The following is a 17,129-nucleotide window of genomic DNA, read 5'->3' as shown; positions in this document are numbered from 1 at the left end:
GTGATCTATATGGATTTTAGTAAGGCATTTGACAAGGTACCACACGGTAGGCTTATTCAGAAAGTTAGAAGGCATGGGATCCAGGGAAGTTTGGCCAGGTGGATTCAGAATTGGCTTGCCTGCAGAAGGCAGAGGGTCATGGGGGAGGGAGTACATTCAGATTGGAGGATTGTGACTAGTGGTGTCCCACAAGGATCTGTTCTGGGACCTCTACTTTTCGTGATTTTCATTAACGACCTGGATGTGTGGGTAGAAGGGTGGGTTGGCAAGTTTGCAGATGACACAAAGGTTGGTGGTGTTGTAGATAGTGTAGAAGATTGTCAAAGATTGCAGAGAGACATTGATAGGATGCAGAAGTGGGCTGAGAAGTGGCAGATGGAGTTCAACCCGGAGAAGTGTGAGGTGGTACACTTTGGAAGGACAAACTCCAAGGCAGAGTACAAAGTAAATGGCAGGATACTTGGTAGTGTGGAGGAGCAGAGGGATCTGGGGGTACATGTCCACAGATCCCTGAAAGTTGCCTCACCGGTGGATAGGGTAGTTAAGAAAGCTTATGGGGTGTTAGCTTTCATAAGTCGAGGGATAGAGTTTAAGAGTCGCGATGTAATGATGCAGCTCTATAAAACTCTGGTTAGGCCACACTTGGAGTACTGTGTCCAGTTCTGGTCACCTCACTATATGAAGGATATGGAAGCATTGGAAAGGGTACAAAGGAGATTTACCAGGATGCTGCCTGGTTTAGAGAGTATGCATTATGATCAGAGATTAAGGGAGCTAGGGCTTTATTCTTTGGAGAGAAGGAGGATGAGAGGAGACATGATAGAGGTCTACAAGATAATAAGAGGAATAGATAGAGTGGATAGCCAGCACCTCTTCCCCAGGGCACCACCGCTCAATACAAGAGGACATGGCTTTAAGGTAAGGGGTGGGAAGTTCGAGGGGGATATTATAGGAAGGTTTTTCACTCAGAGAGTAGTTGGTGCGTGGAATGCTCTGCCTGAGTCAGTGGTGGAGGCAGATACACTAGTGAAGTTTAAGAGACTACTAGACAGGTATATGGAGGAATTTAAGGTGGGGGGGTTATATAGGAGGCAGGGTTTGAGGGTCGGCACAACATTGTGGGCCGAAGGGCCTGTACTGTACTGTACTATTCTATGTTCTATGTTAAATTACAAGCAGGGTAGACAAAGCAGATGCAGTAGACATCGTGTAATTGGATTTTCAGAAGGTCTTTGATAAGCTGCCGCACATGAGGCTGCTTAACAATACAAGAGCCCATGGAATTACAGGGGTGTTACCAGCATGGGTGGAGCATTGGCTGGTTGGCAGAAAAGAGAGAGCTGGAATAAAAGGATCCTATTCTGGCTGGCCGCCAGTTACAAGTGGAGTTCCACAGGGGTCAGTGTTGGGACCGTTACTTTTTACAATGTATGTCAATGATTTGGACTACAGTATTAAGGGATTTGTGGCTAAATTTGCCGATGATACAAAGATAGATGGAGGAGCGGATAGTGTTGAGGAAACAGAGAGCCTGAAGAGAGACTTTGATAGTTTAGGGGAATTGGCAAAGAAGTGGCAAATGAAATACAATGTTGGAAAGTGTATGGTCAAGCACTTTGGTGGAAGAAATAAACAAGCAGACTATTATTTAGATGGGGAGAGAATTCAAAATGCAGAGATGCAAAGGGACTTGGGAGTCCTTGTGCAGGATACACTAAAGGTTAACCTCCAGGTTGAGTCGGTTGTGAAGAAGGCGAATGCAATGTTGGCATTCATTTCTAGAGGTATAGAATATAGGAGCAGGGATGTGATGTTGAGGCTCTATAAGGCACTTGTGAGACCACACTCGGACTATTGTGTGCAGTTTTGGGTTCCTTATTTTAGAAAGGATGTACTGACATTGGAGAGGGTTCAGGGAAGATTCACGAGAATGATTCCAGGAATGAAAGGGTTACTGTATGAGGAACGTCTGGCATCTCTTGGGCTGTATTCCTTGGAGTTCAGGAGAATGAGGGGAGATCTCATAGAAACATTCCAAATGTTAAAAGGCCTGAACAGATTAGATATGACAAAGCTATTTCCCATGGTAGGGGAGTCCAGGACAAGAGGGCACAACTTCAGGATTGAAGAATGTCCTTTTAGAACTGAGATACGGAGAAATTACTTTAGTCAGAGGGTGGTAAATCTGTGGAATTTGTTGCCATGAGTGGCTGTGGAGGCCAAGTCATTGGGTGCATTTAAGGGCGAGATAGATAGGTTCTTGATTAGCCAGGGCATCAAAGGGTATGGAGTGAAAGAGGGGAGTGGGGATGACTGGAAGAATTGGATCAACCCATGATTGAATGGTGGAGCAGACTGGATGGGCCAAATAGCCTACTTCTGCTCCAATATCTTATGGTCTTAAGGACCACATAAAAGCCAAGGAAAGGGCATATAAGGTAACAAAAGTGAGTGGGAAGTTGGATGATTGGGAAGCTTTTAAAATCCAACAACAGCCAACTAAAAAAGCTATCAGAAGAGAAAAGATGAAATATGAGAGCAAACTAGCCAAAAATATAAAGCAGGATGCTAAAAGTTTTTCAGTTATATAAAGAGTAAAAGGAAGTGGAGAATTGTTATTGGACCACTGGAAAATGATGCTGGTGAGGTAGTAATGGGGGACAAAGAAATAGCAGATGAACTTAATGGGTACTTCGCATCTGTCTTCAGTGTGGAAGACACTAGCAGTGTGCCAGAGGTCCGTGAATGTCAGGGAGAAGGAGTGAGTGTCATTGCTATTACAAAGGAAAAAGTGCTAGGCAAACTCAAAGGTCTTAAGGTGGATAGGTCACCTGGGCCAGTTGGACTACATCCCAGAGCCTGAGAGAGGTTGCTGAAGAGATAATGGATGCATTGGTCATGATCTTTCAAGAATCACTTGATTCTGGCATTGTCCAAAGGACTGGAAAACTGCAAATGTCACTCCACTCTTTAAGAAGGGAGGAAGGCAAAAGAAAGGAAATTTATATGCCAGTCAGTGGTTGGGAAAGTGTTGGAGTCTATTATCCGGGATACTCGGAGACTAATGATAAAATAAGTCAAAGTCAGCATGGTTTCTGTAGAGTGAAATCTTGCCTGACAAACCCATTAAGAGATCTTCGAGGAAGTGACAAGTAGGCTGGACAAAGCAGAGGCAGTGTATGTAATTTACTTGGAAGTCATTTGACAAGGTGCCACACATGAGGCTGCTTTACAAGTTAAAATCCTATGGCGTTACAAGAAAGATACTGGCATGGATAGAGGAATGGCTGACAGGCAGGAGACAGCAAGTGGGAATAAAGGAGGCCTTTTCTGGTTGGCTGCCAGTGACTAGTGGTGTTCCTCAGGGGTCAGTATTAGGACTGCTACTTTTCACATTGTTTGTCAATGATTTGGATAATGCAATTGATAATAGAGGGGTAGGTAGTGCTGAGGAAGCAATGTGATTGCAGTTGGACTTAGACAAAGTGGAAGAATGGGCAAAAAAGTGGCAGATGGAATACAGTGTTGGGAAATGTACGATAATGCCTTTTGGTAAAAGGAACAATAGTGCGGACTAATATCTAAATGGGGAGAAGGTTCAAACATCAGAGGTGAAGAGGGACTTTGGAATCCTCGTGCAAGGCTCCCAGAAGGTTAATTTACAGGTTGAGGCTGTGGTAAAGAAGGGAAATATAATGTCAGCATTTATTTCAAGGGGAACAGAATATAAAAGCAAGGAGATAAAGCTGAGCAACACACACAAAATGCTGGAGGAACTCAGCAGGCCAGGAAACGTTTCATAGACGCTGCCTGGCCTGCTGAGTTCCTTCAGCATTTTGTGTGTGTTGCTCGGATTTCCAGCATCTGTAGATTTTCTCTTGTTTGTGAGATAATGCTGAGGCTTTATAAGACACTAGTCAGGCCCCACCTGGAATATTGTCAACAGTTTTGGGCCCCATATCTCAGAAAGGATGTGCTGTCATTGGAGAGAGTCCAGAGGAGGTTCACAAGGATGATTCCAGGAATGAAGGGGTTAACATATAAGGAGTGTTTGGCAGTTTTGGACCTGTAGTCACTGGAATTTAGAAGAATGCAGAGGAATCTCATTGAAACCTACCAAATGTTGAAAGGACTAGATGGGGTGGATGTGGAGAGGATACTTCCTATGGTGGGGTTATCCAGAACTAGAGGGCACAGCCTCAAAATTGAGGAGCGACCTTTTTAAAACAGAGGTAAGGAGGAATTTTTTTTAGCCAGAGAGTAGTGAATCTGTGGAATGCTCTGCCACAGACTGTGGTGGAGGCCAAGTCCATTGTTACATTTAAGGTGGAAGCTGATCTTTTCCTGATCGGTCAGAGCATTAAAGGATATGGTGATATGGGGTTGAGTGGAATCCGGGATCAACCATGATGGAATAGCAGAGCAGGCTCGATGGGCTGAATGGTCTCATTCTGCTCCTATGTCTTATGGTCTTATGTTCTAATAAAACATGAAAACTTCCGGGGGGGGGGGGGGGGAGTTGAATACTTTTTATAGGCACTGTATATGCACAGTGTCAAAAATGTGGAAGATTCCAACAGGTAACAAACTGTCAACTACTGCTTCTGCAAGTCAGTGAAATTTATCAATACTGTTCGCAGGACAATACAAACAAACCCATGTTGTGCCACATTGGGACATACCGGAACAAGTGATTTGAAACTTGGGTAAAGGAGGTAGGTTTGAGAATAGGCTCGAGTTAGGGAGGCAGAGCATGCTGACGAGGAACATGGTCATCAGTGATAGAATGATTAAAATATAAGGTGACCAAGTGGAAATAGTGTATACATTTCAAAAATTATTTGACTAGAGGATACAGAGGCACAGAGAGGAGAAACAGGAGACAATCAATGTTTTGAATGTCCTCAGGTTTACTAGTGGGATTGAAACAGCTAGTCATGTCACAACCTGTAGTAAAAGAGATGGAGATGAGGGCTTTGGCCACATCCAGAGGCACGATTCATTCATTCAGTGGCATAAACAAGCTCAAGTAATTAAATCTGAGGATAGAATGCTAGTGCCAGTAACAGTAATGATAAAACTATATTCAATTTACCAATTTCTTCAGGAATGGAATTTGCCTGGTCTGGTTGTAACCCCAGGCCCACGAGTGTGATTAACTACAAAACTTCTTGGTTCATGGGCAATCCTCATGTGAATCAGGATCAGGAGGAGACTCAGCTCCTGGAGACAACTTCCCCTTGTAGTCATGTCACAGCTGATGAGACTACAACCTCAACCCTGCGTTCCTACCTATTTCCAGTAATCTTTCAGCCTCCCTGCTGATCAAGTATCTATCTACTTCTGACTTAATAATATTTAAAAGTTGCTTCCACTGCCCCTTGATAAAGGCCTTCTGAAGATTCATGACCCCTTATAATGAAACCATGAGCACTAGTACGGGCTACTCCCATAAGAGGAAACTATCTCACAACACTTAGGACCTTACATGTTTTACTCAAGTCCTCTCTCACTCTTCTGAACTCCAGTGCATACAAGCTCAGACTGTCTGAGCTTGTCTTTCTTATAAGCCAAACTGCAGATTCAAGGAATGAATCTAGTGAACTTCCTTACATAATGAAATAGACCAATTCTGTGAAGTATGATTGCACCAAACCTCTATGTAGCCAAAGCATAAAATCATAACTTTTGATTTCAATTCTCTTTACACTGGATCATAAGATTTTCTATTTACTCACTGCACCTGCACTCTAGGCTTTTGAGAAATATGCACCAAGTTTCCTGGATCCATCTGCATCTCAGAGCCTGGTAATCTCTTGCCATAATATGCATTTTTGCTTAAAAATAACCCTGCCAAATTCAACATTTTTCTACATTATTTGGATGATTGGTGTCCACTTGCTTAACCTATCTATATTTCCTCAAGTCCTCTTCACAACTTACTCTCCTTCTGATGTGTCATCAGCAAACTAAGCAACCCTACATTTAGTGAATGTTTTGTCCATACAAATCTATCACCGTCTACTTCATATGCTTTTTCCTCATCACGATAGCCGGTGATACAGCACGTTATCAAATGATTTCTGTTGCTGTGTGATAAAACACTTCCCAGAAACTGAGGCACACAATGATTCCAAAGTGCTCCTCATCAAATAACCCGAGTCTAATCCCAAGCAAATGAAATCTCTTACCACGTCATTTGTTCGGATACCAAGTATTCTGGATTTCCTAACTGATGGCTAAAGGGTCTCAGCTGTCCATTAATTAAGGTAGTGTCCAATTCCTACAGATCAATGTCATCTTGGGTATATCATTGATGTCTGAGTCAGTTTTACAGAATAGAAATTCTTGATGCCATTCCTCTGACATCTTGTATTTAGATGGTGTAATTGTAAGATTTAACATCAATGTGATCCAAACAGTAATTAATTTACTACTTCTTAGAAAACTGATTTGTGGGATATAAATATTTTGATTATTTGTCTCTTTTAATTATTTAAAATTAATATTTCACAATGGATAATGAACAAAGTTCTTGGCTTTCACAGAGTTCACTACACTTGGGTCTCTGCTATTTCTCTTTGAATTCTGCCAAGTCACAATAATGCTTCCATTGCATGGCCACTACATTCTTGGCCCACAGCTTCTGCCACTTGCATTTTCATGAATCTCTTCACTTTACTACTGCCCCTGCTAGGATCCTCAGCCTGGATCCCATTTTTGGTCTGCCCTCTTCGGAAATACCTTCAAACAAGAACTCACGGTTCTACCTCACTCAGTCATAAGAATAAGAATGAAATGTCTTACCAAGTGCTCAGTTTGTATATCCAGGGAACTGGTGGCTTCATCCAGGATGAGAACCTTTGGGTCTCGGACAATGGCTCGGGCAAGTGCAATCCTCTGTTTCTGTCCTCCGGAGAGATTACCTCCCTTCTCTCCAACATCTGTGAAAAGATTTTGCAATCGGATGTAATTGCCCATACCCCATCTTACATACAAGGGTGAATGTACTCTTTGTGAGCTCACAGTTCCAAAATTATGGATGTGGCATCATGCAACACCTGGCGCAATGCCATGAGTTCAAAGTAATTATGGGAGAAAGGCAAGTTCCTGTTTCCATCTCAACCCCTTCCCACATTATAATGCAACACTTGCTAGTAGTCCAATCCCTTGAGGTGAGGAGGACCTGGAGAGGGCAATCCATTAGTTATTCAGACGAAATCCAGTTTGAATGAGGTAATGATACAATCACATCTGACTTTAGTTTAGGGCAGAGTGACAGACATCTGATATGATGCCCAGCATATGGTGTGATGCACTATGCAGTAGAAGTTTGCGGCCTGATATGCCCTGTGACACTGCTCAGACACAACTCATTACAACCACTGGGACAACAGTGTAACCAGCACATGCAACACCTGCCTGTGTCATAACCATCCGTCATATCCTGCGTAAAACCGGCAGCACTGGCCTTTTCAGCGGCTTCACTCACAGCTTCATGTGGACAATCTGTGAGGCCATAGGAAATATTCTCATGGATGGATCGAGCAAACAGTATCGGTTCCTGGCTGACCAGAGCAACCTGGGGAGAGAAAAACAGAAAGACTAGTTTCAATATCCAACACCAACATCAAATAGTTAAAAAAATAGTTTTTGTTTTCATATCCATCAGTCCTTTAATACTGAACTCTGATTCTGGCCTCTTGAGCAACACTGAATTTAAACACTCCACCACTTTCCAGCTACCAAAGCCTGAAGCTCTGGAATCTCTTCTCATCTCCTTCTTTAAGAAGCTTCCTAAAACACACCTCACGTGAGTCTCTCTCTGAACATTAACCTGGCCATATGCAGACTAGTCCAAAGCAGTGGACATTAGTGATCCAAGCGGGTTTGCAGGCAATCCAATAACAGGGATTTGATTTTTAATTCCATGTTTAACGACTTAAAAGTAAAGCACCCAAGCTATTGTGCTGGGATTGAAACTCATGTCATTGAATCAATAGCCCTTAATTCATTGCTCATTGTATAACATAACCACTACCACACTGTACTCTGAAACTTAAAGAGTCTCCCTGGAAATACTACTCTCTAACATGGCACTCCATTAGTATCCTTGGTGGATATGACATTTCACATGGCCTTTCCAAGCACAAAGGGCCAGCCAGCATTGCACCATCATCCTCCTGCATCTCCTGAACTACAATGAACAATTTCTCCTTCAGTTCTATTCCCTTCATCCACATCTATGCCTGTCCTTTTGGTGAAGCTATGCTCACAATGCTGCGGAGGAGCGAGTTTCCTCAGGAACACAAAATGGGATTAGTGCAAATGGGCATTTGATGCCCATCATGGATCCAGTGGGCTGAGGGCCTGCTTCCACTTTGAAAAACTCTGTGACTTATTCGCATCTCCTCAGCAAGTGACTCCTGCATTAAGAAAGACCTGAACAACATTCAGGGCTCATTGGTGGCAGCTAACATTCACACTACAGAAGTGTGAGGCAATGACCTTCAACAAGGGAGTCTAGTTAGTGGCTGATAACTTTCAGAAGTCTGTAGACCTTGGAACAGTTCCTACAGATTGGAGGGTGGTGAGTGTGATACTGCTAATGAAGCAGATGAGAGAGAAAACCCAGTGGGCATCTCCAGACCAGTGGCAGGGAAAAATGCTGGAGTCCACTGTAGAGTCTGAGTCACACCACACAGAAAAATGACCATCCTATCTCCATCGACCCATCTACACTAAACTAATTTACCAGCACTAGATCCATACCTTCTCTGGTTTGCTGATTGCAATACTTCTCTAGATAGGTCTTAAATCTGTGATGGTCTCAACCTTCACCTTCCCCTCAGGCAGTAGGTTCTGCATTCCACACACCTTCTGGGGGAGAAAATTCCTCATATCCTCACTAAGCTTCTTCAAGATTCAAGATTGCTTAATGTCATTCTTCAGTACATGAGTGTAAAGGAGAACAAAATGATCCAACACAGCATAATAAAAAAACACAATGAACATAAAAAACACAAGAACCAAAACAAATGCAATAAACATAAAAGTAATCTTATAAAACAAAATGTACAAGCAACTGTTATATAGATAAACTGATTGTATGTACATAAAATGACACTAATGATGTGTATGTAGTGGTGGTGGTGGGCAGATTAATGGGTGGGGGTGTTGATTAGCTTGTTGGCTTAGGGCAATTAACTATTTTTGAATCTGATGGTTCTGGTGTGAATGCTCTGTAGCCTCTTTCTTGATGCGAGTGGGACAATCCATAAGCAGGAAGGATAGGTTGCTGGCCTTTTTCCAACACCATTCTGCATACACGTCCTTGATGGTGGGTAGACTGGTTCCGAGGATGTATTAGGAAGTTTTAACTACTCACTATAGAACCCTGTCTGCTGCAGTGCAGTTTCCTTACCATATAGCGATACAGCATGTTAGGATGCTCTCAACTGCACATCCTGTAGAAGGTCATGAGTATTGATTTGCGTAGACCAGTTCTCTTCAGCATCTTCAGAAAGTACAGGCATTGGTGGAACTTTCTTGACTGTGCATGTCAAGTCGGATTTCTTTTTCTTCTTTGAACATGTGCAGCTTCCCCACTTGAAAGAGATTGAGTGCATCTACCCGAAGGTTTTTTTAACTGGATTCTACCCAATGACCAAACAACTTTTCCTTTTTTTGTAAACACAAAATACTCTGCAGATGCTGGGGTCAAAGCAAAACTCACAACACGCTGGAGAAACTCAGTAGGTCGGGCAGCATCCGTGGAAGCTATGTGTCGACGTTTCGGGCTGGAACCCTTCATCAGGACTGAAGAGGGAAGGGGCAGAGGCCCTATAAAGAAGGTGGGGGGAGGGTGGGAAGGAGAAGGCTGGTAGGTTCCAGGTGAAAAACCAGTAAGGGGAAAGATAAAGGGGTGGGGGAAGGGAAAGCAGGGAGGTGATAGGCAGGAAAGGTGAAGAAGGAATAGGGGAAAACACAATAGGTAGTAGAAGGAGGCGGAACCACGAGGAAGGTGATAGGCAGCTGGAGGAGGGGGCAGAGTGAAATAGGGATAGGGGAAGGGAGGGGGCGGGAATTACCCGAAGTTGGAGAATTCTATGATCATACCAAGGGGCTGGAGACTACCTAGACGGCATATGAGGTGTTGCTCCTCCAATCTGAGTTTAGCCTCATCATGGCAGTAGAGGAGGCCATGTATGGACATATCTGAACAGGAGTGGGAAGCAGAGCTGAAGTGGGTGGTTACTGGGAGATCCTGTCTGTCTTGGCGGACGGAGCGGAGGTGCTCGACAAAACAGTCCCCCAATCTGCGTCGGGTTTCACCGATGTAGAGGAGGCCGCACCGGGAGCACCGGATGCAATAGATGACCCCAGCAGACTCACAAGTGAAGTGTTGCCTCACCTGGAAGGACTGTTTGGGGCCCTGAATGGTGGCAAGAGAGGAGGTGTAGGGACAGGTGTAGCACTTACGCTTACAGGGATAAGTGTCAGGTGGGAGATCCGTGGGGAGGGACGTGTGGATAAGGGAGTCGCGGAGGGATCGATCCCTGTGGAAAGCGGAGAGGGGTGGAGAGGGAAAGATGTCCTTAGTGGTGGGGTCCTGTTGAAGGTGGCGGAAGTTGCGGAGGATAATGTGCTGGATCCGGAGGCTGGTGGGGAAAATAATCCAGCACATTATCCTCTGCAACTTCTGCCACCTTCAACAGGACCCCATTGTTGTTGGTGATAAATCACTGTCATGTCATTGGCGAACTTGATAATGTGATTGCACAGGTGTTTGGTTCTGCAGGCACGTGTGAGAGAGTGTACAGTACTGAGTTCAGTACACAGCCCTGAGGGGCACGTGTTGAGGATGATAGGATGGGGTAGGTGGTTGTGCACCCTGACAGTTTGAGACCTGGTTGTTAGAAGGGCCAACACCCTTTTGTACAGTGGAGTGGACCAAGGAGTAGGAGCTTTTTCACCAAGGTCTGTGGGTTAATAGTGTTGAATGCTGAACTGAAATCCAGAAATAGCATTCTGACATACCCTCAGTTGCCACTTTATTAATGCAAATATATAATTAGCCAATCATCAAGCAGCAGCAACTCAATGCAAGAAAATTATGCAAACATGGTGAAGAAATTCAGTTGTTGTTCAGACCAAATCAGATTGGGAAAGAAATGTAATCTAAGTGACTTTGACCGTGAAATGATTGTCAGTTTCAGTTTTAGAGTATCTCAGAAACTGCTGATCTCCTGGGATGTTTGCACGGAACAGTCTCTAGAGTTTACAGAGGGAAAAAAAAAAAGCATCTTCTTTGGGTGAAAATGCCTTATTAATAAGAGAGGTCAGAGGAAAATGGCCAAACTGGTTCAAGCTGACAGGAAGATGACAGTAATACAAATAACCTCACATTACAACAGTGGTGTGCAGAACAGCATCTCAAACTTTGAAGTGGCTGGGCTACAGCAGCAGAACACCATACCTAGTTCCAACCCTGTACTTAATAAAGCAGCCAGTGAGTGTACATTTCAAGTGCAACCTCACCAATGTCTTTTACAGCTGTAACATGATGTTCTATCTTTTATACTTGATGCCTCTGTATGCGATGGCAAGCATGCTGAATACGTTCTTCTACACCCTATCTACCTGTCTTTCTATTTTCTGGGAAGTATGAATTTGCTCCCCAAGTTCCCTCTGTTCATCAATGCTTTCATTCCAGTGATGCCCTTCTCCTTAGTGAATACAAATGAAAAATATTCATTTAAAACCTTGCCCTAATTCTCTGGCTGGCCACACACACACACACACACACACACACGTTGCCCTTTGATCCTTAATGGGCCCACTCTTTCACTGGTTACCTGCTTACTAAAGAGTGTGCCACAGAATTTTCCTTGGCACCCCAACAATTCAGTTCAGAAACTAAGGTCCTCTCATCTCTTTCCAGAACTGATTATGGTCACTACCTCCAAAGTATTCCCCACTAACATTTCATTCACTTGTCCACTTAACCCTTAGGATTCGATCCTGTGCAAACCCTTTTCTAGTAACTATGTACTAGCACATAATGCTCTCATAGATGAACATTAAAAATCCAACACTGTTCGACTCTTTCACACTAAGGTGATCTCAGTTAATATGGAGAAGTAGAAATTCCCTACTACACCCTTGCTCTGACACTTCTAATTTAACCACATATCTACCTCCCTATCACCTGCTAACTTTTGGGAGATCTGTAGTAAATCCCAAGCAAAGTGATCACCCCTGTTTTTCTTTTTAAGCTTTACCCATAAAGCCTTATTTGAAGACCTTCCAGGACATCTTCCCTCATTTCTGTAGTGATGTCTCTTTGAACAATAATTCAATGCCATCTCTATTTTTGGGAGTGTTGAGCTGCCAGTCACCCATTGTTTCACTTTGCACTACCTATAAAATGCCTACAGCTTTTCAGACTGAATCATTGATTGTTTGACTCTTCACAGACATTGTCTGACCTGCTGAGTGTTTCCAGCATTTAATTCACATTAGTCACTTATCCCGGATACACCAACAGCACCTCAAGGACCCGACCTCTACCAACATGAAGGAGAATGACCTTGGTTGCAGGGAAAGGCAACTGAAATTCCCCTCCTAAAGGGAATATAATCACATTCCTTCAAGATTACTGGGTGTAAATCCTGGAATTTCCACCACAACATCTCTATGAGAGCACTTGCATTTGAAGACAGCAGCAGTTCAAGACAGTTTGCACCACCTTCTCAAGCATATTTCAAGAGGACGCAGCTCAAAACAAGGGAAAACAGGAATCAGTGTGTATGTAACATTCTGCACCCCATGGCTCTCTAACTGCCTCACTGTCCCATGTATGGAGCTCTCTCACCAGCCCTGTGTAACTCTCCCCCAACTTACCTTCCTGTGGTAATACTTGTGCTCGTACTCCTCGATGGGAATCCCATCCAGCAGGATCTGTCCCGACTGGGGCTGATAGAAACGTTGCAGGAGGGACACACAGGTGGTCTTCCCACCACCAGTGTGTCCCACCAGGGCCGTCACCTCCCCACTCCGCACCTCAAAGGACACATTCTGCAAAGAAAAATCAGTCAGATTTGTGAGGAACCTCCACCGTTCAAGTTCATGTTTAATTGTCATTGAAGCAGGCACGTGTATACAGCTAAACAAAATTTACCAGCTTATGCAAAGATATACTCAGTGAAGCAGAGTTATAATGCTAGACATAACTAGGTTGCTTCCTAAAAAAGTTTTTTTATATGGTTTTTTACATTCACCAGGTCACTTACAAAATGATCACTACTTGTATAAAATTACAAAACAGTGCCATCTAGATTTGAGACCAATTGGTCCCAGAGTAATCCACAAGCCTCTCTTAATCCTGGATCACACCCCTATCATCTCCACTACAAGCATCAGTCCTATTAAAGCATTAGGTAAATTAGCCAGCATCCACCCAAATAATGGTATTCTCTCAGAAAGGGCAATTCAGACTATTAGTTATTCCACCATTATTTTGTATGCAAAACAGTTAGCCTTCACGTACAGCCAGTAACTAGAAACCAAATCAGAAACTTAGCCATTACTGCCTGGACAATAGAATGTAAATGCATGGAAGTCCAAATACAACAGAGCATTGGCAAGTTTACCTTCAGTACTCTCTGAACTCTTTGGTCATGGATAATGTTGGAGGGGCTGTGAAGTGATGGACTTGTGTAAGTGGGGTGGGGGGGCGGTAGGAGGGGAGGTAAATAAAGCAAGATACAGCAGAATGGGCCCATCCTCATTGAAACGTACAAGACACTAAGGTGACAACAGGGTAGATGTACCTCTAGTGGGGCAATATAGAACTAGAGGCAACATCTGGAGATAAGAAGTTAAGGACCCCGCAGACTAGCCCGCAGATTAAGAGGTAGGCGATTAGGTTTGAGATGTGGAGAAATTTCTCCTTAACTCTTGAGGTCTGTGCAAGCTCAGTTAACTATATTCAAGAAAACTTTATTCAGATTTAGCCAGAATAGAGCTAAAGAAGGGAATTAGGAATGCCAGGTAGGGCCATGAAAAGTGCTTAGCAAGTAGGATTAAGATGACTCCCAAGGCATTCTATATATACATCAAGAGCAAGAACATAACTGGGGAGAGGGTGGGACCACTTAAGGATAGAGGGGGCAACGTTTGCTTGGATGTGGAGAATGTGAATGAGGTACTTAATGAGTACTTTGCTTCAGTATTTACCAAGGAAAAGGATATGGAGGACCAGGAGATCAGTGATGAATGTATAAATCCCATGTCTTATGGTCTTATGCAGGTGGATGGGGTTGAGTGGGATCAGCCATGATAGAATAGTAGAGCAGACTCGATGGGCTGAATGGCCTAACTCTGCTACTTTGTCTTATGGTCTTAAATATGTTAGGGCATTTAGAGGTTAAGGAGGAAGAAGTGTTGGGCCTCCTAATGAGTATTAAGGTGGATAAGTCCCCAGGGCTGATGGAATTTACCCCTGGTTATTGAAGGAAGCAAGAGACAAAATTGCTGGGACCTTGACCAGTATCCTCATGTCCTTTCTAGCCATAAATGAGATCCTGGAGGACTAGCAAGTGTCTAATGTTGTACCTCTATTTAAGAAGAGAACAAAGGAATCCACGTCAGTTGAGGAGAAATTGCTGGAGAAAAATTCTTAGGGATAGGATACCTGAGCATTTGGAAACCCATGGCATAATTATGGAGAGCCAGTACAGCTTTATGCATGGCAGGTCATGCTCTACCAACCTGATTGAGTTTGTTTGACAAGATGATGAGAGTGATTGATGAGAGTGATTCGACAGTGAATGTTGTCCACATGGATTTTAGTAAGGCGTTTGACAAAGTCCCTCATGGGAGGTTAATCCAGAAAATTTAGATGCATGAGGTCAGTGGTGAATTGGCTGTATGGATTCAGAACTGGCTTGGGCATAGAAGACAGAGGATAGTGGTTAAAGGGACTTGTTCAAGCTGGAGGTTTGTAATTAGTTGTGTTCTGCAGGGATCTGAACTGGGACCTGTGCTGTTTGTGATGTATGTAAATGACCTGGATGAAAATGCAGATGGGTGGGTTAGTAATTTTGAAGATGATACCAAGACTGGTGGAGTTGTGGATAGTGTAGTGGCAAAGAATACAGCGCATTATAGATCAGTTGCAGATATGGGCAGAGAAATGGCAGATGGAGTTTAACCCAGATAAATGTGAGGTGTTTCACCTTGGTAGGGCAAATGCAAAGAGACAGTGCACTGTTGCAACTTTATAACACTCTGGTTAGGTCACATCTGGAGTATTGCGTACAGTTCTGTTTGCCCCACTATAGGAAGGATGTCAAGGCTTTGGAGAGGGTGCAGAAGAGGTTTGTCAGGATACTGCCTGGTTTAGAGAGCATGTGCTATCATGAGAGGCTAGATAAATTTTGTTGTTTTCTCTGGAGCACTGGAGGCTGAGGGGAGATCTGATAGAAGTTTACAAGATTATGAGAGGCATGAGTAGAACCCAGGCACAAGTCCTGCAGAGAAAGGGATGAGTAGGGCATTGCATTTACATGGAAGAAGGGGCTCAGCCCGAAACATTGACAGTTTACTCTTTTCCATAGATGCTGACTACTCTGCCGAATTTCTCCAGTATTTTGTGTGTGTTGGGGATGTCTGACAGAGGCATAGATAGAGTAGACAGGGAGTATCTGTTTCTCAAGATTGAAATGTCTACTACCAGAGGGCATACATCAAAGGCGAGAGGGGCTAGGTTTAAGGAGGGTGTGAGGGGTAAGTTCTTTTTACTCAGAGTGGTGAATGCTTGGAATGCGCTGCCTGGCGTGATGGTCGAGACAAATACATTGGAGGTTTTTAAGAGATGTTTGGATAGGCACAGGGACGCAAGGAAGATGGAGGGATATGGACATTATGTAGGATGGAGGGATTAGTATTTGAGTGTTTTTGATTTGTTTTTCAGCTGGTTCAGCACAAATAGCCTGTTCCTGTGCTGTTCTGTTCTATGTTCTGAATATGAAGATAATCCAGGGATTATAGGGATAGTGCTGTAAAGTAGCCATGTACTCAAAGATGAGGCATGTTCTTCTGTCTTATTACACACTTGATGAAAGAGAGTGCAGGTGTAGCCTTCCCTGGAATGCCACATGAAGTGCTGTAGTAGACCAGCAGCTCTTTTTGGGAGGGGTGTGCTCAGTCCAACACAGGCTAACAGTGCGCCAACTTAACTGATGTGTTTGGTAGCACAGTTGAATTGTGATTCTCCTACTGAATAACTTTACCTTCAGCACCATTAGCTGTGGTCTGGTGGGGTAGGAAAATGATACATTACGAAACTCCACATGACCTCTCAGTGACTTGGGCTGCAGCTTCCCATCAGTGCGTAGAGCAGGTGTCCGATCCAGGTAGGCAAAGACTTTCTCAGCAGCTCCTACGGAGCGGTAGAGCTCAGCGTGAATGTGAACCAGAGTCTGTGGACAGGTGTGAATCAAGCATATTAGATTTTGTCATTACAGTCACCATCAACAGCAGAATCCTTAACTCACTCACGTGCTTTCTCTGTTGATCACATGCTTCTCATCTCAATATAGAACTACAGCACAGAAACGGGCCCTTTGGCAGATCCACACTGTGCTGAATGTTAATCACCCGAGCCCACACTTGGACCATAGCCCTCCATACCCATTGCATCAGTGTACGTTTCCAAATAACTCTTAAATGTTGAAATCAAGCCCACATTCACTTCTGCTAACAGCTCATTCAACACTTTCACCAGCCTCTGAGTGAAGGTGTTCCCTTCCAGGTCTCCTTAAAAACATCACCTTTGACCCTTAACCTATGACCTCTAGTCTTAGTCTCATCCAACCTCAGTGGAAAAAGCCTACTTGCATTTAACCTATCTATACACCTTATAATTTTGTACTTTTATTAAAGCTCCCCTCGTTCTCCTACGCTTCAGAGAATGAAGTCCTAACCTATTCAACGTTTCACTATAATTCAAATCCTCAAGTCCCAGCACGATCCTCGTAGACTTTCTCTGAACTCTTTCTACCTTATTGATAGCTTTCCTGAACATAGCTGACCAGAACGCACAATACTCCAAATCTGGCCTC

The 17,129-nt window shown here is 43.6% G+C and overlaps 1 protein-coding gene across 1 annotated transcript in view; it reads right to left on the bottom strand.

The window, feature by feature from the left end:
* tap2a (transporter associated with antigen processing, subunit type a) overlaps positions 1 to 17,129 on the bottom strand; it is a 57,007-nt gene that overhangs the window by 12,151 nt on the left and 27,727 nt on the right. The window contains exons 8-11 of the mRNA XM_072258921.1: positions 16,299 to 16,487; positions 12,907 to 13,080; positions 7,423 to 7,582; positions 6,808 to 6,944 (exon numbers count right to left, since the gene is read on the bottom strand). Coding sequence (XP_072115022.1) covers positions 6,808 to 6,944; positions 7,423 to 7,582; positions 12,907 to 13,080; positions 16,299 to 16,487 — 660 coding nt within the window. The remainder of the gene's footprint in view (positions 1 to 6,807; positions 6,945 to 7,422; positions 7,583 to 12,906; positions 13,081 to 16,298; positions 16,488 to 17,129) is intronic.

Source organism: Mobula birostris, chromosome 5, assembly GCF_030028105.1.
Source record: "Mobula birostris isolate sMobBir1 chromosome 5, sMobBir1.hap1, whole genome shotgun sequence".
In the NCBI taxonomy this organism is placed as follows: domain Eukaryota; kingdom Metazoa; phylum Chordata; class Chondrichthyes; order Myliobatiformes; family Myliobatidae; genus Mobula; species Mobula birostris.
The sequence above is the reverse complement of the archived record's forward strand: the minus strand, read 5'-3'. Positions and strand labels throughout refer to the sequence as shown.